Below are 22,049 nucleotides of genomic sequence, written 5' to 3' on the forward strand. Positions count from 1 at the left end.
TTTTTTTTTAAACAAAGCAGTGATTGGTAAATCTTACTAGAAAATGTAAGTTCTCAAATTCTGGTCCGCTGGAACCTATGATGGCCCACAGAGCTTTCGAATGCAGTGCAGTAAGCTGTCTGGTCACATTATGTAGGTCCTGCTTGCTTCCCAAAGTTTGGCATTAAAAGAAACTCAGAAAATTAATTAAACATGTTCCAAATGCTACTTCTTTGTGTAGGTTTTTGCTTGAACGCCGTACGGTGGTTAGAGTAATCGGGAGGAAGAAGGGACGGCTTTCCCCAACATTGCAGAATGAGTGAGATGGCCCCCAAGATAGCCTTCCAAGGCATTACAAAGACATGAAAGATATTGCATATAAATGGTTTGTCCTTCCTCATCCTTCCATACATTGCATACTGACAAAATGTGTCCTTGGTGTGTATTTTGTGGCGTAGCACCTTAGGGTTATTGATTGGATTGATTACCGGCAAATTAGAGCAAGCAGCAATATTTACTGACAATTTCTGTCCCTTGGATGGGGGAGGCAGGCTCCCAGAGCCTGGTCTTCAGCCACGTGAGTGTTTCATACTAGTGCAGTTCAACAAGCTCGGTGGGTACATTTGTCTGTGATAGGAGCAGGTGTTCTTCCTCACTTAATTAAATGGCAGCTTTTTTTTTAATTCACATGTGTACTTCACGGGGCTCGCCCCCTTTGCCGGATGCAGACACCGGTTCTGTTTCTAGGCCGAACTGCAGAACCCCTTTTGCTTTAGAAATGTCAGAGTTAAGACAGTCTTGTGTGTGATTTCAAGGATTTCCCAGCTCAAGTTGGGTTGAGCACTTCAAGAATGAGTGTTGGTTTTTTTGTGTGCATGTGTTTGTGTGGATATTCTTCTTGTGGTAATACATGATCCTTTTTTTCTGGATGACGGCAGATTTTTGTAAGGTCCACCATTAGGAGTTACAGGAAAGGCTGTCTGAGTTTGCTGTAAAGAGTTCAGTCGATTCTAATGCCTTCCAAATTGTCTTTGCTTTTCCTAATCTGTTCTTTGTAGAAGCTGTGCATTATAATATATGAATGTGTGTTTACTCCTGAATAAATTAACAGGAGTTTTGCCAGCAGGCATGATTTAATGTGATTTTTTTTAATTAATAAAGAAATGGGATATGTAATGCAGAATGGGTTGCACATTGAACGACATTAGATTAACTACAAATTGAAGAACTGTGTGTCCTGCTGATGCTGGACAAAATCAAAGGTGTTGACTGATTCACTCACTCCATCACAAACAAAAAAGACCTTGAGGTTGTTTATTTGAATAGGGGGACCATAAATCTAGCAAACAATGGTCCTGGATTTTGTTTCTTAAAAAATAATAGAAGCCCATTATTATATGTTTTTATATCTTTAAATATAGCTGTAGATAATATATAATTTTGTATGGACAGGAAGTAGGTTGGCAAATGTATATACAACAAGCAATGTGGATTTATAGACTGTCTGCTAAAGGTTTACATTTATGCTTAATTTACTTTGTGGGTCCTATCAGGTTCTTCCTGAGAGCACTAAAAATGGTTGTCTCACATTTTACAGTACATTTGAAAAGTGGTGTAATATGATTTGTGCCTGAATTTATATTTCAGAGGGGAATTCAAGTTATTACTATTTCCTCCTATTAAAATCATCAGGTCCTGTATATGTTCAGCTGAAAAACGGGGCTGTCTAACAGTCTTTTACTCAAGACTTGTAAGGAATCAATATAGTTCCCATCAGTACAGTAAATTACTTACTGAACCACTTCCAGTAATCACGATGTACAATTTCTCATTAACCCCTTCCCTTTTCTCTGCAGAACCAATATTATCTTAGAATAAAGTTATTTTGGAATATATCTGTAAATCATTAGACCATAGAGTAATTAATTCAAAATTTGGTAACTAAGGCTGTTAAATATCTGTAAACATTCTGTTTAATATCTTTACCAATGCACTGGGTAAGGGGGTTGAGTGCTCCCTCAGTAAGTTTGCAGATGACACCAAGCTGGGTGGGAGTGTTGATCTGCTGGAGGGCAGGAGGCCTCTGCAGAGGGATCTGGACAGGCTGGATCGATGGGCTGAGGTAAATTGTATGAGGTTTAAGAAGGCCAAGTGCCGCGTCCTGCGCTTGGGTCACAACAACCCCATGCAACGCTACAGGCTTGGGGAGGAGTGGCTGGAGAGCTGCCCAGCGGAAAAGGACCTGGGGGTGCTGGTTGACAGCCGGCTGAATATGAGCCAGCAGCATCCTGGCCTGTATCAGAAATAATGTGGCCAGCAGGAGTAGGGAAGTGTGTGTGCATATACATACACTGTGAATGAGGAATTAGCAGCTTAAAATACGAAGGAGTAGAAGAAATATGAAGAAATACGCAGGAGTAGGGAAGTGATCGTGCCCCTGTACTCGGCACTGGTGAGGCTGCACCTGGAATCCTGTGTTCAGTTTTGGGCCCCTCACTACAAGAAGGATGTTGAGGTGCTGGAGCGTGTCCAGAGAAGGGCAACGAAGCTGGTGAGGGGTCTGGAGCACAAGTTTTATGAGGAGCGGCTGAGGGAACTGGGGTTGTTCAGTCTGGAGAAGAGGAGGCTGAGGGGAGACCTTATCGCTCTCTACAACTACCTGAAAAGGGGTTGTGGCAAGGTGGGTGTTGGTCTCTTCTCCCAAGTAACAAGTGATAGGACAAGAGGAAATGGCCTCAAGTTGCACCAGGGAAAGTTTAGATTGGATATCAGGGAAAATTTCTTCCCTGAAAGGGTTATCAAGAATTGGAACAGGCTGCCCAGGGAAGTGGTTGGGTCACCATCCCTGGAGGTATTTAAAAGATGTGTAGACATGATGCTTAGGGGAGATGGTTTAGTGGTGTCTTTGGCAGTGTTAGGTTAACGGTTGGACTCGATGATCTTAAAGGTCCTTTCCAACCTTCAATGAGTCTATGATTTTATGATACAAGGATGTGTGGTGCTCCCACACTATTAAATTATACAATTAAATACTTTCTTGAAAATGTGTGGATGAGTCAAAGAGCAGGAATTGGTTGCTTTATTTACAGGAGGAGTTGGGAATCAGGAGACTCTCACTTCTGGAGAGGAATTTTTGTCATTAGCATGACTTTTCAAGATACCCGGACTGTTTTGAGCTGCTTGGCTGGAAGAAAGTATCTACCAGGTAGAGAGTAAGGGTACTTTTAAAATGCAGTCCTTAAAATGAATATTTGAGATCCATGCTCTGTTAATTCACTTTTAGTATTTTTACATGCCTTCACCATTATTGCAGGTTTGTTGTTTTCTTTCAATAGCATAAATACAACATCATTGTGACTGCGCAGTTGGATATACTTGAGCCTGTGTAGCAGCCCGTAGGAGCCCAAAACGTAGTGGTGGCTGGGGAGCCACAGCTGGGGGTAGCTAACTGGGAGAGATCCTTGGGAAGAGCCAAGGAAAAAACGAATGCCAAAAAGACATCTTCTAACTTGGTGCATTTTCAGAGACCATTGTCAAGCAGGAGATATATAGCTCAAAGGACTGTGTCAGAGTTAAGAGAATAGAAAATAACAGCATTATTTGATGGAATATGGAGGGAATTTGGAAAGGCAGCACTAAGGTGAGAGGAAGTTATGCCAAACTAAGTAACCTGAGTTAAATAGCTTCACAGATATATTGCTGACCACTAAGTTTGTCAGAAACAGACAAATTTATAAACGAAGTCAGGTCTTGATTGTTGCTAATTTTGCATTTGAAAATGCAGCTAAGTTAAATATTGTGTTGAGTTACTTTTCTTCCATATCTTGTTCATGCTTGTGGTTAAGAAGTGTGGAGGAAGGGCAGAAAGGTGCAAGAGAACTGTGACCTGAGAGGGGTTTTATTGTAGATTTATTGGCAGCAGTAACAACAGTCATCACTTCCTCTTGTAAGAACTATAAACAGACATGATGTGAAGACAAAGGATGCAGATAATATTCAGAAAGTGCCTTTGTTTACATAGCTGCTTTTTTGAGTTTGATCAGACATTAATTGACAAGTATGACAGTGTTGTCTTTGAGAAACTTTACTGTAGAGCTGGCCTCAGCCAGGTCCAGCAAATAATGAATGAGAAAGAGCCAGAAAATCATCTTCTTCTTTGGATATTAACAAACGAAGGCGTGTCCAAAGCTAATTTTATATATAAGCAAATGTCTTCCTGTGCTTTTCTGCACTTCCACTGGAGCCATACTGGAGCCATGAGCCTCTCCCGTTCCTGTGACTTACCAGAAAGTAATTCCTACAGCTCCGTGGAGGTTTGCAGCATTTGTGAACAGGATGAGAAAGCACAAGAATGCTGGCTCTGATGTTGGAGAACTTCCTCAGTTGGAGATCTCTGATATTCATCAAGGTTAAATAGTCATCTTTGTTCCTTCTTTTCCTTCTCATTAGCAACTATTGTTCCCTCTGCTTTACTTCTGTATTGGTATCCATTGGGTCTTATATCTGTCTAAGTTGGTCCCCAGTTGAGAGTTGTTCATCATGTCAGAAGTACCAGGCAGCTACCAATAGCAATTTTGGCAGCTAATTTTCCTTTGCCTAGGCTGGAAGCTGTCAATATGCTAGTAGGTAGATCAATAAAGCATTTGCTGCTGTGGTGAGTCTGATGAAAAATGAATCCATTTTTACTTTTGAAGCAAGAAAGTCTTCCCTGATTAGTGAGTACTAGATAGCTGAAGTGGAGCAAAGAGAGTGGTAATGCAAGCTGCAGGTTACCAAGAGTCTGCATGAGTCTTACGGCTAAAATGATTAGTAAGACGAGCCAGATCTAATTGCTTTTGCAAGAAAAGCTGTAGATTTGCCACAGGGCATTGATGACAAAGTGGCTGATGTGTCTGGTTGACTAGTGATGAGACTGGCATGAGGAGGAGAGATGCGCTCTTAAATTCTCATGTGAAAGCAGAAAATCTAGGACTGTAGATTTGATGGGTTATCAAGAACAGTGTCATGAAGTCATATCAAGTTTGCTCTGATAATTTTGATTGATTTCTGGTTTGTGCTTCTACTTTTACATGTTTCTGAACCCAGCATCCTCAGTTGAATTCATATCCATTTGTTCTCTTTTCAGCTTAGTTCCTTAGTTTAATAGTTCTTCTCTTTCCCCAATGTTCATCTCCCTCCACTGCCATCATGAGGCCATTTTCATTTTGTAGGTGACTATTATTTTTCTCGCCTCCTCTCATTATTTCACCATTACTCACTATGAAGTCATAGTCTCTCCCTCTGCCTATTCTTGTTTGAATTCCTCTTTCCTGAGTATATGATGAGAGTTTTATACTTGTGTCTCACCAGCACCTGAACAGTGATATTAATGTCTGTGTCTGTGCCATGGAAATTTCTTACTTGATAAGTCCTTGGAGGCTTGTTTTTAAGCACTGAAGTGAAGAGCAGGAGGAAAGCTGTGATCAGACTATTTCAAGTAGAAAACCTCAGTGAACTAGAATTATGAATATGTTTGTGGAACAAAAGAGGAAAATACAAAAGCAGTATGTTTGAAATCATTCTACCCCAAAACTAGAGAAGCACATTATTATCAATTAATTGTGAATATCCTGTTGAGTCAACAAGTTAAAATAGCGTTTGCAGCATTTAAGTATTTTTTCAAGTTTTCATCTTGGCTAATTTAGGGATTTAGTGGATCCCATGTTCCTGTTTTTCTAGGTTTGTCAGATGGATCCATCCAGAAATATAATCAAAAGGCACGTGTTTGAAGTTTACAAATCATAGGACCAACAGAATAAGATGAATGTTGAACTGTTAATCAAATACTGCGATGCAAGAACTAGAGGACACTTGAAGCAATTAGTAAGAATTTAATACAAAATAGACAAAAAATGGGCAGTGAGCTTCTGGGATCTGCTACCCCAGGAGGCTGCAGAGCCAGGCAGTATCAGGAAGGTCAAAAAGACAAAGTTATGGACTTCAGGACAATAAGTAGGTGCTAAAAATGCCATATTCTCTAAGAACCCTAGTATAACAGTTCTGGATACTGGCACAGTACAAAGGGAATGACTTTAGAAAGTAGACCTCCCAGCAGCTCTCCCGAAATACATCTCCTACTGCCACTCTGAATACAGGGCTGGGTGAGCTCTTGGTCTGGCATTAGGGTATTTTTTAATGCCCTTGTGTTCTGTCCTTTTCTTTCTTTCCTAGATTCTGTGCCCCGTGGTAAGTAAACTGAGTATCTTGTCTCGACATTCAGGTGTAGCTATCATGTTGCACTCAGGAGACAAGATCACCTTTCTTGGCCGTACTTCACACGCATCATTTGTTCCCATTAGTGGTTTATCATTTTCATCAACTTTAAATTAGTCATAGTTTTCTTCAGGGTTTTGTGTGAGACCAGCCTCTTACTAACTATCTGCTCTCATTTCCCTGTATTTCTTCAGTTCTTTCTACACGTTTAATAAGTTCTGTCTTACCTATTCATTCACCTCCGTTACAAGTGTACTTTCCAGGCTTCTTGCATGGTATCCCTCTAGATGCCTGTGAACTGGCAGTTGCCGCAGCTTGACATGCTCGGGAAGAAGACCAGTAGGCTATACCAGTGTGGGGAGGTACGAGCATTTCTGATTAGGCGCAGCAGACCGTACCACATTCCTTGCTCTAGGACCAATGCCAACCTCATTGGACCAATGCTTGTACTCATATTAATGTTCTGTGGCATGCAATGTTTCTCTCTCCATTCAAATTTTTATCTAATCCCAGCTTGATCAAATGAGATCTGCAGCAGCTAAGTCATATTAGAAAAAATTAGGCCATCAATCCATTATTAAGCTGGAAAGTATTTTATATTCTTTGTCTGCCCTCGGGGTGCCTCAGAACATTCCACAGCTGATCTGTCCTGAGTATGGGCTGGGGTTTAGGTGCTAAAAGATGCATACAGATACTGAGGGAGTTGGGTTTTTTTTAAAGCCTTTGATTCCTGCCTTGCAGTTAGCTGGAACCAAGGCCTAGGTGTTTTGTGACTGTGATCTTTATGGTTCTGTTGGTCAAGGTGCTTTTGAAAAAAAATCCTGGCCTCTTTTAAGCATGTAGCTGCTACATCTAAGAGGTAGCACCAGTTTTATAGCACTGGGGAATTTTCCTGAGATGTAGATAAAGTTCCTTTACTTGTGTCCTAATAAAGATCAGTGTACACTCTTAGAAAATGTTTGTTACATGTTCTGCTCTTGATCATATATTCTATACAGCACTCTCTGAAAATTAAAAATCTATCCCAAATTTTTACTGTATATCTGTCTATCTGTTTTGATGTCTGCCAAAATGACCATCTTTTATATATGCTTCCTAATTTTCTTCATTAGTGCTCTCTTTTTCAAAGAAAGTAGGTCTTTCTCTTGAGATCCTTCAGGCAGGTTGTTTCACAGAATCACAGAATATCTGGGGTTGGAAGGCACCTCTGGCGATCATCTAGTCCAACCCCCTACTCAAAGCAGGGACAACGACGGCAGGTTGCTCGGGACCTTGTTATTCAGGTTTTGAGTATTTCCAAAGACAGAGACTCCACAGTGTCTCTGGACAACTGGTCTCAATGTTCAATGACCTTTACAGTGTTCTTAGCATGGAGTGATAACTCTTTCAGATATGTATAGTACAGGAAGCAAGACAGAGACGCATCTGAAATCATAGCTGGCCCAAGGATATTGGCCTTACTAACTGGCATTGGTGGCTATGATCCAGGTATTAGTGATATCTTTTCATAGGCATGACTTAGTACCAGAATAAAAAATTATTCCAGTTCTGACTTGGATGTTGTTGTTCTGAGAGTTGAGGGAAAAGAAAGTATGGGGAGGATTGACTTTTCTTAGTTCAGGTCACTTACTGCGTTCTTGAAATGCCACATTTGGATGTTTGCCTTCTCGCCTCATCACGGCTTCAACATGTCACACTGGATTTGGTGCAAGAAAGAGTTAATTTAAGGCAACTGGTACAAGCTGCTGCAGATAGTATGAGTAAAAGACAATTTTTTCCCAATGGCGTTGTGCTTTGAGCCTAAGCCACAGAGAAACTGGTACACCAGAAGTTGAAAAGAGACATCTCTGTTTTGTGCATACTCAACTTCCAAAGGCAGTGACTGGGGTAGAAGACCAATCTGAATATGAAATAAAGAGTTGCCCAAAGAAAGTAAAGAGTAATGACTATATCCATGGCCAAAAAGAGGTGGAGGGCACTGGATGAGATGCATGGCCTCTGTCTGTCCTTTCATATTACTGTTGCTGACTCCTTGCCCTAAGATGACATGTGTATTGGCACTCTTTAAACTGATGACTTGTTTATTTTTTGCTTGCTTTCAGTTGCTAGATTGGCATTACAGACCATACTCTTGGACTGCTGTACATCCTTTATAAATTGCTTTAAGATGTTTTAGTGTGATAAGATGACATAAAAATTGAAGTCATTATTACTATCTGTATCACCAGGGGAATTGGACAGCTGGCATTGATCTGTAGGAGACTCGTTTCCATATTTTGTTATTACATTAACCCATAGAATTCTTCTTGTTTATGATTTCAAAAAAAGTTTTCCTAATCAAAAGGTCATCCTCCATAGCATGTAGTGCTTGAGAGACATGGAAGGGCAAAAAATATATGAACCCTGTCATTTTTTATCTGATCAATAACATCTTGCTTTGTTAGTAGTAATATCCCAGTATTTTACATTGCATCGTATCAAGATCCCACTAACGGCTTCACAGAACCACTTGTGAGTGAAATCGAGCAGTTAGTGAAGGATCTACAACTAACTCGTTGGTTTGGGGCAAATATTATGCACCCCTTTAAATTCGTGGCCTTTATCTTACATTTTTTAATTAAAATAATCATAAAAATTCATACTCATTGCTGTTTTGTAAGGAAAAAGATTGAAAGAGGACCTTATCTTGCTGTGTTGAGTAACACTTCATGATGAGCTAAATTGTACCATTCATCCAAAAGCAACAGTAATGGGAGCACAGAGGCTGCTGTGTTGCAGAGGCAGTAACTTGCTCTTTGCTATCTTCTGGTTTCAGAATAAAGCCTGAGAAACCAAAGAAGATATTTTTAATAATTAAAAAGCACTTACAGTCAGAACTAGAGGAAGTAAAAAGTTGAGTCTGTTTAAAAAAGTGAACCAAACAGCATGCCATTTTCCAAGGTTGTATTAATGTAGCTCCAGTGTGATTTGTCGGTATTAGCCAGGGCACCTTTGGATAGCAAATGTATATACAGGGAATCAAGGGTCAGTAGAAGGCTGCGGGGCACACCTTTCTTCCTAAGATAAAGCTCTGCTTGATGCTTTGGTTCTCTGCACGGTCCAAATACTTCCCTACTGTTGGCTCAGCCAGTGTGCTACCTTCCTTCTGTTTACTTCCAGCATAGCAATGCCCAAAAGATGGAGTCAGAGTTCTAGTAGCAGAATCTGGGGAGTGTGGATTGTTTGATTTTTTTAACATCTACAATCTGTGTGGGACCGTGGTTCAACATTAGTCTAATGGTAAAGATAAGTCATGAACTGGGAGTGATTACCTGCAAAGACCATAAGACCCTTATGGTTAGGCAAATGTCTTTTTATAGTTGGGAAAATGTCTTTTTCTAGGAATGTTTTAGTTATAACTGATGGTGTGAAGGGAAATCTCTGGCTCTTTTTCTGTTTTGCTGTGGTAGGTTACTGTTGAGAGGTATTTGGAAGGCTGGAAGACGAAGTACAGGGCCCTCTTGAGAAATGTTGCTATTACACTATAGGCGTATCTGAATTGCAAAAGTATTAATCTTCAGTATATATTAAATTGATTAAATTGGTAAAATGCACTTTCACTGGTGGTTTCTTGACAGTAATGTAGGTGCTTGAAAATAGGTGAGGGTCTATTTAGGCACCTGGACCAACTGTAGACTTATAGGGGATATACTACCTGTGGGAGACAAGCTAGCACTTAAGAATGGCACTTGGTTGTCTAAAGCAGGACAAGGGGCCTATTTTACATGCCTAAATGTCTCACAAAGCACCAAAACAATACAGAAAATAAAAAAAAAATGGAGTGGAACACAGATCTATTGACAGTAAGGAAGTACCTAACTGATGAAACAATAACCTCTCAGACTGAGGTATTTCAGAGCTGAGAATTTTTTCTGTAGCAAATTATCCTGTCAGAGTGGGAATATTGCATTAATGGAAATCCTTGAGTGATTTTTCTTTTTGCCTTTTGCATCCAGGCCGTGCTTTGCTGAGACTTACTGACAAAAAGCTTGAACGAATGGGCATTGCCCAGGAAAGCCTGCGACAGCACATTCTGCAACAAGTCCTTCAGCTGAAGGTGAGAGAAGAAGTCCGAAACCTCCAGCTGCTCACACAAGGTATGAAAAATAATTTTGATAGGGACAGTTATTGAGATCAGGTAGGAGAAGTTTGCCTGAGGGCATAAAAGGTGGCGACGTTCTCCTGCAAGAAACAATGCATGCAAATGTCTCATAGATTCCACATGCTTTCCAAGTTGGGAACAAAAGGTAAAATAATGCATAAATAAATAGAGATGTTCAGCTGCCTGTTTTGCATGATGAATAGGCTCCATCTACAGCTTGATGGTAGTCTTACTTAACTGTCTGCTTACTAAGATGAATATAATTAAATATAAAGGGCACAAGTAGTGAACATGCTGTCTTTACAGACATTGTACATTTTGCATTAATTGCTTACTTTCAGTGTTAGATAAAAGAGTAATCTCTGTAACCTGTTTTATGGTAAGAGCTGTCAGTGGAAAATTACCTGTTAGACTCTGTTTTTTGCAGATGGCTGATTCCTTTTTCATGTTGGAGTAATTTTATTGACTTGAATAGAGTTGCTTCTAATTTATGCTGCTAAGAAAACGCAAAACTGGTCTCAATATGGAGATCTTGATTAGAAGACAGGCAAAAAGGAGTAACAAAAAAGCTCGTACATATTTTCCAAATGAGGTTAAGATGTTTTATAATGACTTACATTATTAGCTTTCTATTAAGGCTTTTTAACAGCTGTGGTAACATGGAAGAAATGCAGTCATTGTGGTAGTAGTGTAAAGTAACATTTAGACATCCTCTACTATATATCTGAAATACTTTGTCGATGTTAAACATTGTCTGGTAGTCCAGTGAGATAACATAAGCTGCATACTTCTGTGGTGTTTTGGTTTGGTGCCCGTTATGTGTCACATCATATGAAAAAACCACAATTATTCAGTACATGCAGTGTATTTTTAACAAAATGTCCTTCACACATGACATTATGTTCCTGATTAATCCTTGCTCACTGTGTTTGGGGAAAAACTCTCTGATTAGTTGACTAAGCTGCATTTTATCTGAAAGAGCCGATGTCTCAACTGAATTGTTCCTTCAGGCCTGGTGTTGTATGGATTGTGATGAGGAGCTTTAGGGCTCCTTCATTTCACCATGACTTGTGAATATGACCTCACCTCATCTTGTGTCACGTCAAAGGAAGTGCACATGCTGAAGCATCAGTGTCTTCCCCAGATGTTTAGAACTCTTCCCTTCATCCATTCATCCTTTCATCCATTATTCCTACATCTTTTTCTTCAGTGTTCTCCGGGTTCCCTCTTCCCCTACATCTGGATTGTAAACTGAGAGCTCGCTGGACTGCAAAGTTCTGGTCACCAACCATCACTGTTTTAGACATGCTTGCAGAAGTTGGGATTTTATAGATATGGGACAATGAAGACCCACTAGCTATAAATTTGGGTCAGTTGATCACTGTGGTCCAGATAGATTTCTCCATAAACATTTGGCATTGAGGACAAAGTGTTTCCAGGCTTCTGCTTCATTGTTTCTCTCTGGTTCCTCTCTGGACACGTCAACTGGTGCATCAGTCATGATCAATCAGGCAATGGTGACTGCTGTTTCAAGGAATTCAGGGCAGCATCCTTTGAGATTTATTCCTTGCCCATGCAGTTGAGGATACAGTTTTGGACCTTGGTAAGAGGATGAATAAACACATGCTGTTTGTGTTTACGTTTGTGATTATGAAGGACAGGCTAGTGATAGATGTATGGATGTGTTTTTAATGTAGTCTCTGTCTGCCACGTAGCGAGAACATTGTTATTTAGTCTGATCGTTTAAAAGGCATGCCATCATATGCTTTATGAAAGCCAGCACAAGCTTCCAAAAAACTGGTGGTCTGCAGCTCCTGCTGTCTTCCCCTGCAGCGGTGCTGGCCATTGCGCTGCACTTCAACTCCACTCCAGCCTTCTTAAATAGAGCTGAAGTTATGGGGCAGCACAACAGTCCATAAAACATTCCCCTGTGTAGCAGAGCTGCGTTAATCGTATGACCCCAGAGCAGGGAGACGGTGAGTGACAGGATGACAGTAGTATTCCTATCCCTCGTTTACACCAAGTTGGAGTGTGTCTGTTGGAAGTGCTTGTTTGCAAGTACTAAGGTTAAGATACAATTTCTCAACTGCAGTTGAGAATAATACAATTCTATAAAACTGTGTGTCGGTTGTTCACTGAAACTGGTTCTCTCCCCTTGCCCAGTTTCTTCACACTGTGTCCATACATATTCTTATTATGGTTTATACATTCCTAATTCAGATTGTTACTGAAATAGCTTTCTGTAAGTGCTTTTCTGGTTTGGAGAACATCTGGGGAATATTTTTTCTCTGAAAAGTAACACATTTGCATGCCAGCAGTTTCTGCCTTTTGGAAATTCCACTTGCAAAATGCAGGTCACAGTGTAGCTATTGCTACATTGTGCTTTTCTGTCCTCCAAAATGTCTTCCAAAAAAGAGGGGAAAAAAAGCCCTCTGTCTGTCAGTGCACAGCTCAGGAGATCATTAGGTGAAGGAAGCTGTTAGAAGCCCTTTCTGAATTAATTTAGCACACAAGCTGGGTTGCAAGCAATGAGGTCCTAATTCAGATCCCATTGATATCAGCAAAAAGACTTCCACTGACTTTAGTTCATACCCTAATTGAAGCTGAAGTGAATGAGGAAAGTTTTAAAAAAGCCTTATGTAATACTTATCAGATATTTTAAGTGGTTTTGTGTTCTGTTGTCCACAGAGAAAGTTAACCTCATTTTAAGAACTCAGTAGAGAACTAGCATTCTTTTCTACTCCTATTTCAGAAAATGACTTAAAACTCTTTCATTCTTCTTCATTCAGACACACCATCCAGTCTGTTCTGGGGATCTTAAAGCCAGAATAGTACATGAGTGTGTAATTGAAGGCTTGTCTTGAGTTTTAGGGAGACTTTTCTTTGGAATAAGAACTGCCTGATTGAGGCTATTACCAGCAGAAATGCTACCCCAACCTCTACTAGGATAGAAGGGCACAGGCCCAACTACTGATCTGTGCTTTTTTCCCAGACTTAGTGATGTTGAGGAACTAATTTGACAAAATACCTTCCAATATCTCTTGGGGAGAGCTGCACACTGTTGGAAACACCATTATTGTACTGTTATGACTGTAAGCCTAAATTGAAAGATCATTTTTTTAAAAAAGCCTTACATAACTACACAGAGAAGAACTTATTTTGAGATTTTTCAATGCAAGTCCTGCTTTTGACTAGCATACAAGAGGCTGTCCTCAAAGTGGTAGAAAAGTGGTGTATGTGATTCTGAGCAAAGTATCCATAGGCAGGAATCTGCTAATGGGGCTGAGTTTAAGAAGCATTTTTGGATTTGGATTAAATGATCCCTATATTTAAGATGATGTTGGGCCCCCACCTAAGCGTCTCTGTGAGTTTCATATAGGGCAAAGTGCTACTTGAATATACTGCCAGGCCACAGAATGTGTCAAATCTTCTTCAAAAAAAAATTTCTCCTGCTAGCAAAATGTGTTAGAATAAGGCTTTATGCTTCGTTGAAAATTATCACAGCTGTTGATAACTATTGAAATTATTTCTTCAGTAAGTTTTCTGCTCATCCTGCACTGGTGCTCAGCTACTGAGAAACATATGTGCCCAATGATAACCACAATAAGACTGATTTTTTTCCTTCCTTCAGTTTCTAAAATAGTCCCATTCAGAAGCTGCTATAGTACCCTGGCACTGTATTCTTCCAGGAACTAGAGGGCCTTCAAAGATGCATCTCGTCTTCCGAGGAAAGATGAAGTAAGAGCCATGTATTCTAGTGATGGATCATTCACTGGATTTTAGAGGAACCTTGTAACTAAAACATTGCCTTCAGGGTCCATGTGGTGAGTAAACCAGGACCATGAAAGCCCCCCTAGCTGAAACACGTTATAAGGATTTTTACAGCGTTATCAGCCTCTTAATACTACATTAAAGGCAGGAGGAAACTGAGCACTGCCATTCCAGCTTGTATCACTGTATGTGGAGAGATCTGTTGTCATTTTCCATAATCAAAGACTTGCAGTCTTCTGAATTCCCACATATGAAGACCTTCCCTGCTGTGATGGCTCCAGTACACAGCGTGAATGACTGGGAGTTACATACCTGCCTAAAAAGGGACTTGAGTGGTCAGAAAATTTGACAACATGGGACCTTGCAAAGTGCAGAACTGGAAGGTCATTTGGAGTTAAGCGAAGACGATTGCAGCTTGCTGTCCCACAGCAGTGTAGCCGCTATGGATACTGTGGTATCTGAACTGCCGTTGCCTGCTGTCTTTCATGTTCCTTGAAGAAGTATTGCTTGAGATCATCACATTTCTTTGTCATCCCTATAAAGAACTCGGAACAACTAAGGTTTGTGGTAGAGGGTCATCCTCTTAGACTTCCAGGATGTACTGTTTTCTTTCCTGGGTACGTTCTGGACTCAAGGTTTTGACACCCGAGGAATCATGAGTTCCTTCCGCCAGAAATACTCTTTTTCTTGTCTGTAAAAAACAGCAGATGTTGCCTCTGCGAGCGCTCCAGGTAGGCAGTGTGTTCGCCTTCCCAGGCAGCTGGCAGGGGAAGTGCGTAATGCTTGAGGAATCTCAGTTTCATGTCCCTGTGGTGGTGTTCAGAGGCGTGCGGCATTTGAAACGTTGACTGTTCTCTTACCAGGCACCCGTTCTTTTGTTTTCATTGTCTTGACCTCACCTTTTTCTTTTTCCTAACCCTGAAGCTTCCAGCTAGTCAGGAAGGGCCTTTCTTCTTATAGCACAAATTACTATGCAAATGTTTCTTGCATATGCTGCATATGTGGCATCTATCCAAGGCACAGAAGAAACACTTGAGGGAGTTGGGGTTGTTCAGCCTGGAGAAGAGACGGCTCCGGGGACACCCTGTTGCAGCCTTCCTGTACTTAAATGGGCCTATTTGAAAAATGGGGACAGACTTTTTAGCAGGGCCTGTAGCAACAGGACAAGGGGTAATGGTTTCAAACTAAAAGAGGGCAGATTTAGACTAGATATAAGGAAGAAATGTTTCACAATGAGGGTGGTGAAACAGTGGCCCAGGTTGCCCAAAGAGGTGGTAGATGCCCCATCCCTGGCAACATTCAAGGTCAGGTTGGACGGGGCTCTGAGCAACCAGGTCTAGCTGAAGATGTCCCTGCTCACTGCAGCGGCATTGGACTAGATGACCTTTAAAAGTCCCTTCCAACCCAACTATTCTATGATGCTATGATCCCAAGAGCTTCAGCAAACTTAATTCCCAGATAATATCCTCTGTTCTGTGCTTCTGTTATGCTCCAAAATCTCTGAGACACCTTGTGAGTTGAACACAAAAGATACATGGAAACACTGTCAGAAATGACCCCAAAGTAGTAGTTTACTACTTAACCTAGCATCAAAACCGCGTTCCAGCACTCAACATGCTATATTGCCTGATTATAGGTAAAGAAATGTTAACCTTCTTCCCAATATGGGTTTGTTTTCACTATACGTCCTTACCCCTTTCACTCCTTTCCATTTTACGTCCTTTTCTCCCGTACCAGTGTAGGAATCATAGCATTTGTACTTAACACTGCTCTTCCAAGACTGTAAAATGACATTTCTACCATCCATTAGACTACAAAAGAGCAGTCTTTGTTGTATCTTTCCCATTCCCAGTCAAGGACATTTTCAGCACTTAGAGAGAACACAGGCTCTGGAGTTGTTGAACGCAGGCTCTGGAGCATGGTTGTTCCTGAGAGGTTTTTCAGACTTTAGGCACTGTTAAGACTTCTGAAAATAATTTTTTTTTTTAGGTTACAAGTATGCACTGAGGGGTTCTTTACAGTTTTCATTTGTTTTAGCTGAAGCAGGATATCACATGTGGAATATGTATCTGAGCGCAGATAAAATGTTTAAAATGCATGCATCACTGACAATAAATATCAAATTCCATCTATGGCATCAGTTATTTGAATTTCATGTGGCTGGTTTCTAACCTGAAGAATATACTTTGCAGTGTAATCAATGGTCCCTGGTAGACCATTGAATTACTATGGTTCTGTTAGTTACCTTTTAGCTATTGCTGTGATGCTAACCTTTTAGCTATTGCTGTGATGCTAATACATATTCATATCAAATAACCGAATGGTTCAGCTGACAGGTAAAATAAGTTTCAATACACTGGACAATACATTATAATGCACTCTGGATAGGTTTAGCACAGAATTGTTCTTCAATATCCATAGCATATTAGTTTGGAGTATGAATAAGGAAACATGTATGCAGCTATGAAATTTGTATTGATGAACTTCTGTGGCAAGATTTTAGCTGTATAATATTATGATGTGCTTGCATTTTTATGTGTTTCTATAAATAATATTGCAAGTCAGTCGGCTAGGAATGTAGTATTAGCTGTTTTGTATGATTGCAAGGACATGATTGCAGTTGTCTGGTTTTCTTATTATTTTATTAATGTTGATTTTTTTTTCATTCCTGCTTTTCAAATTTCTCAGAAGTCAGTCTACTGGAAAATTTGGTCTGGAAAGTTTAGTCCTTCTGAGCTAACGCATACCCAAAACTGTCGTACATGTTTGATTAATAGATATTACATATATATATACACACACACACGCACATATGTATATATATGTACATATTACTCATGTGTAATTTGGAAAGAGAAAAAACAATTTTGCTCAAGGTTCAAGAAAAAAATAAAATATTGCTGTTTGTGCTGCAGCCAGTCTTGAAAGACTTTCAACTAAATAGGAAAGTTTTGAGCAGTCAGAGGCTGTGATTTAACAACAGCTGTTTGTGATCAGTGCCAGTAGAAATCACTTGTTTTCACCCAGCTGAAAAGAACAGGCCCGTAAAGGGGATTCCAGGAATAGGTACAGTCTTTCACACAATTTAAATCAATCAAGTCTACGTATTGTAGGATGGTGCCTTTTACAATGTAACATGTTTGTCATTTCTAGTGAGAATTTTCCAGAAAACAGACATAGAATGAAATGAGGGTTGATAGCTGTTTTAGAAAAGAATTGAGGAAATCGGAGCCCTAACTATACTCCCCACCCCTTACAAAATACGTAGAAATTTTCACTGCTGGGCTTCTGGTTCAAAACCTGACTGTCTTCATCAACTAACACCTTTGTGGTCAAACCGAGTGTATAGCGTTGGAAACAAGAAGGTTAGAAATGCCATTCTCGGTTGGATCCAGGATCCGCTGTCCCAGCACTGTGCCCCTGACAGTAGCAGTTGCTGTTTAGACAAAGCCCAGAACCCTGGCCCCTCTCTGTGGTCCCATCCAGACCTGCTGCGTTAGGAGGAGTACTTCCCTGCCTAATTCTTTTAGTGTCCGCCGAGTGTGTGTCTCAGTCACGAAACAAGTTGTTCACAACAAGTTTTTTTACAAACTAGAATATAGTCACTGGCAGACTCAGTGGTGCTGAGTGCGCCAAAGCCTAACTTGGCATGCCTTCAGTTGGGCATCTTCTGCCTTCCACAGACACCCTAAGCAATCCTACTATCCTGCGTGTGCAGTAGTAGCTACACGTCTTCTGTGTTCCAGATACACCAGTCACACCTCAGACACATCAGATGAGTTGTGCCTGTGTCTCTCTGTTGATTTTTAGAGAAGCTCAGGGTGGCTGTCAGATGTATTTGTTTAGTGTGCATAGTAGATGACTAAACTTGGGTGAGATCAATTCCCACTCGCTTGGCCTAGATGTGAATTCCTATGCTGAAAAAAGTTGGTCTGAAAGCTGGATGAAGTGCCCTCTTCACTCAGATGAGTTTTGCTAATACATCTCTCTGATTTTATGAAACTGGTGTTGCTGACGCCTGCACGAATGCGTTCTGTTTGCAAAGTGTTTCTCCATAGTGGCACTTTTAACAGACATGAAAGTCACTTACAGCCTTTTTGAAAATGTAAAAGAAAGTTTTGCTGTTTTGAATCCCTGAAGGTGAATGTTGCCAAATAGTTCAAAAGCCTTTTTATTCCTGTTGTTACTAGCATTTATGGCCTGTGCAATAAAGATTTATAATTACTGGAAAGATTCAAGGCACGTAGGAGAAAAACCCTCTCCTTTTTATGCCTTTGCAAATTTCCTTTTCTAAGTATGTAAAAAGAATCTGTTTTACTTAAGAGCTTCTCTTTTTTCATTCACATTCTTTAAAAGTCTTTCTGTAATGTAATTTTAAAAATGAATGTGGTTCTATTAAAATAAAGGTTTACTCTTAATGGCTTTTATGCTTCATATGATAGAGCACCTTCATTTACTTAGTTATACTTAGGCAGTCAGCAGTGTTATGAAGTGTTTCTTTATTACTAAGCTGTATGCAGATCTCTGGCATCTTCCACAAAGGAAAGGGTGGGGTTTTTAACACTCTTTATTTGACGTGATAATAAAGCATGGGTACTAGCCCAGTGTTTCATGACATGCTCAAGTATGATTAATAATTTTAACTATGCTGGTTCCCCCTTCAGGTCAATATTATAGAATTTTTCCAGTCACTACTTGAATGGATTTTAATTGAAATTGATTCCCTATAAAATAATAAATTGAAGTGTATTAACAATGATCTTGTGGTCCTTGACATTAAGGAGTTCAGCATTCTAACAAAATTCTGAACAGTTTTCAAAAAATACCTGATCTTACTCTATGCAGCCTAAGTACTCATAAAGCACCTGTAATTTTTTTTTAAGTAAGTGCTAATTCCAGCAGATGACAGCATAAATACAGCAGCCTTAATTTGCATTAATTCTATGAATGTGAGTAGATATGTGACAGGGATTTGTTTTTTAACAATGTGTTTTTCTGTTTGCAGTTCAGCTACAGCTGTGTTGTGTGATCCTAAAGTTTAAATATATACTGTTATGCATAGTGTTACCCTTGAAACTTTTATCAGTAAAAATACTTCCCAGTCACCTGACTTTAACTAAAGTTACCTGTACAAAGAGAGGATACGTTCAGAAAATCTGCAGTGAGTAGCTCTGTAAGAACTTCACGTTTTTCCAAAGGTATCACCTGTAAGGGTGCTGAGTCAGTCTTCGACTGTTTTTCTCAGTGTCAGAGTGACAAGTTGAGTTTTAGGCAGTACATGGCTCTACCACACAGTTCTGAAGCTCCTCAACCACATTAACGTTCCATCCACATCTCAGAGCTTATTCTCAGTTAAGCTCATCCACATTGCTAGAAAAGTAGTTGGTTTACATACATTTGGCTTGTAAAATGACTTCCACCTGAAGACAACATGGTTAGAAGATAGCCAGACTCAGGAATGTGCACACCATTTTATATTACCATTTTATACCAGCCTGGTATAAAATGTCAGGACTCTGACTTGGCATACTCGTTCAACTCTACAAGAGGGCTGGAGCTCTCATCCTCAGGAACTATTGAGATAAGCAAGTTAGAGATTTGTGTATGAGAACAAAAAAGCCTGTCAAGGTTCCGCTTCAACCTTGAACGCAATGTATGCTGAAGGAGTATACATTGACGTGGTCTTAGAGTTTTGAGTCGTCCCCACTAGAAATAGGATTCAGTTTATCTGGGACACACAGTTGCCATCAGCTGGCATTTGACGATGTGAGATGGAGCTGAAGCAACTCCAACACCTGGGCCTTGAAACAAGTAATTCGGCCATATTCTTTCATTCTTTACTGAGACCAGTTGGGAGGCTTATTGTCAGTAATGTCAGCCAGCAGACTCTGAAGTTCAGTTCTTGTTTTTTGGTGTTGAGAGTGCACTGTTGTGTTGGACTTTCAGGAGCTGGGTTTTGAGAGAAAGACCTGAAAGAAAAAAAGGTCTTGCACAGCAAAAAGAGGAGGTTCTTACTAACTGATTATGCCTTTGTTCAGGAAGAAGTAATGCAAAGCTTCTGTTGTTAAAATTTACTCTCCAAAGTCCTCTAAGCTGTATGGTTTTTGTTTTCTTTCCTCTCCAGCATATGTCAGAGGTAGAGATGGAGAGGTAATGGTAATCACGTTTCCTTCTTTCTTTAAAGTGTTAGGTCATTCCAGTCTTCTTGAGAAATAAAGAGGAAAGCTGCCTTTCTTACTCTATTTCTTTTCGTCTTTCATTCCTTTAAGAACACCTGAGTAACTGAGGATTGTTGTTAAAGTTGGGCCAAGAGATTAATATCTCCTGCTCCAGTTTTCTTTTGTTGATTTTCCATTAGCCTGTTTAAAGGGCTGATTAGACTACAGTTGTCTGGTGAGGGATTTCTTTAGCTTGTTCCAGAGAGTGTAGCTATGTGAAACACTCTTCAGCCATTCCTTGTGATCTTCTGTCATAAAGTGCCAAGATGGTACAGCCATATTTAAGGAATCTTGGATGCTGGAACGAGCAATCAGCATGGATGGATGCAATCAGATGATGGACCAGCTTTTAAAAGTGTCAGGCAATTAAGGATGCAGATAGACCTTTGAAAATTCCTTACGCTGATCACTCCCACGGTGTCACAGCAGTTATAATTCTCGGTCCAAACTTTAAAGACTTTGAAGCAAACAAACTTTATTTCAGATGAAAGGGACAGTAAAGAGGAAAGGGAGGGATAGTCCTCCCTCTAAAGCTCCACTGACAAATCAGTTGTCACCTGTGTGGTTTCTGAATGCGTCTTTCTCTAGACTCAAGAATTGCTTTAATGTGCCCAGCAGTGCAGCTGCCACCCGTTCTGTTACAGCTGTTGACTGTGACACTAACCACTGATATTGTTGACTTTTGTAGATCTCTACTTAAACCTGGAGCATGGTTTTTTGAGGGTCATAGAAAAGCAGCCAGCCCTTACAGCCCAGCAAGGTAATGAAAGTCTTTTTGCTGAGATGTATCTTCATAAAATGAGACATCTGTGATCTTTTTGTGTTTTTTTCTATAAATGTTTCATTTAGGTGTTTTTTTCAGCTTTCATCATGAAAATAGTGTTTTATTTTCTTCTAACCCTAATAAGCTCTGAGTGAATTATTATTGTTTACTGATATTTGCTTGCTAGAATTCTTTGTTGATAAATTTTCTTTTTCCCTTTTTAAATATTAGCTGCTGTGATAAGCACGAAAATGTGTGACCATTGCTTTGACAGCAACTTGTGTTTTCCTGTATTATACCATTACTGCTATTCTTGAGATCTCTTTTGTTCCCTCCAGTAACAGGAATGTCACTGTGGGAGTTTTACTGTACTTGTACATGACTTAGCTGGTCATGTGGTATAAGAATATGTGTTTTACTGATTTCTTCAGTGTTTTCTCTTGATCCGGATGATCAAGAGAATAGCAGGGTATTTAGGTGAGGAATGTAAGCAGATACTGGGACGACAAGAGAGGAATTCTTTTATCAAGGATGTCTCTAGGAATTAGGAGCACCTAAAGCTAGTGTCTTTAAGTTTCTACTGATGATAAATTTGGCTAGAGTCTTTGGCAGAGTTTTTAGCTGACTTAAAACTTGATCTGTACTCTTCATGCACACATTCTGTATCAATTCTAGCACGGTGAGCAAATAGCAGGAGTAGCTACTCTACTAACAAGAATGTAAATTTATGTCTACCACCAGCTACGAGTTGGTTTTATCCCAATTATCTCCCTGTGAAAATCTGAGACCTCAACTTTGCTCTTGGTTCTGTGAGGGCAAATGAAGAAGTAATGCTCCATTGATTTCAGCAAAATGTGAAATGAGTTAAAATGAGAACAGGATCCACCCCATTTTTCCTCTACAGCATGAGACTATAAAGCCCATT

At 40.0% G+C, this 22,049-nt stretch overlaps 1 protein-coding gene across 1 annotated transcript in view; it reads left to right on the plus strand.

Moving 5' to 3' along the window:
- SAMD12 (sterile alpha motif domain containing 12) overlaps positions 1–21,649 on the plus strand; it is a gene marked incomplete at its 5' end in the record, with an annotated part of 83,344 nt that extends 61,695 nt beyond the window's left edge. The window contains 2 exons of the mRNA XM_082015594.1: positions 10,227–10,367; positions 21,050–21,649. Of these exons, the coding sequence (XP_081871720.1) occupies positions 10,227–10,367; positions 21,050–21,174 (266 nt within the window). The remainder of the gene's footprint in view (positions 1–10,226; positions 10,368–21,049) is intronic.
- Between the last annotated feature and the right edge of the window lie 400 nt (positions 21,650–22,049).

The sequence above is a fragment of the Phaethon aethereus genome (genome assembly GCF_964289735.1).
Source record: "Phaethon aethereus genome assembly, chromosome: 2".
NCBI classification, from domain to species: Eukaryota; Metazoa; Chordata; class Aves; order Phaethontiformes; family Phaethontidae; genus Phaethon; species Phaethon aethereus.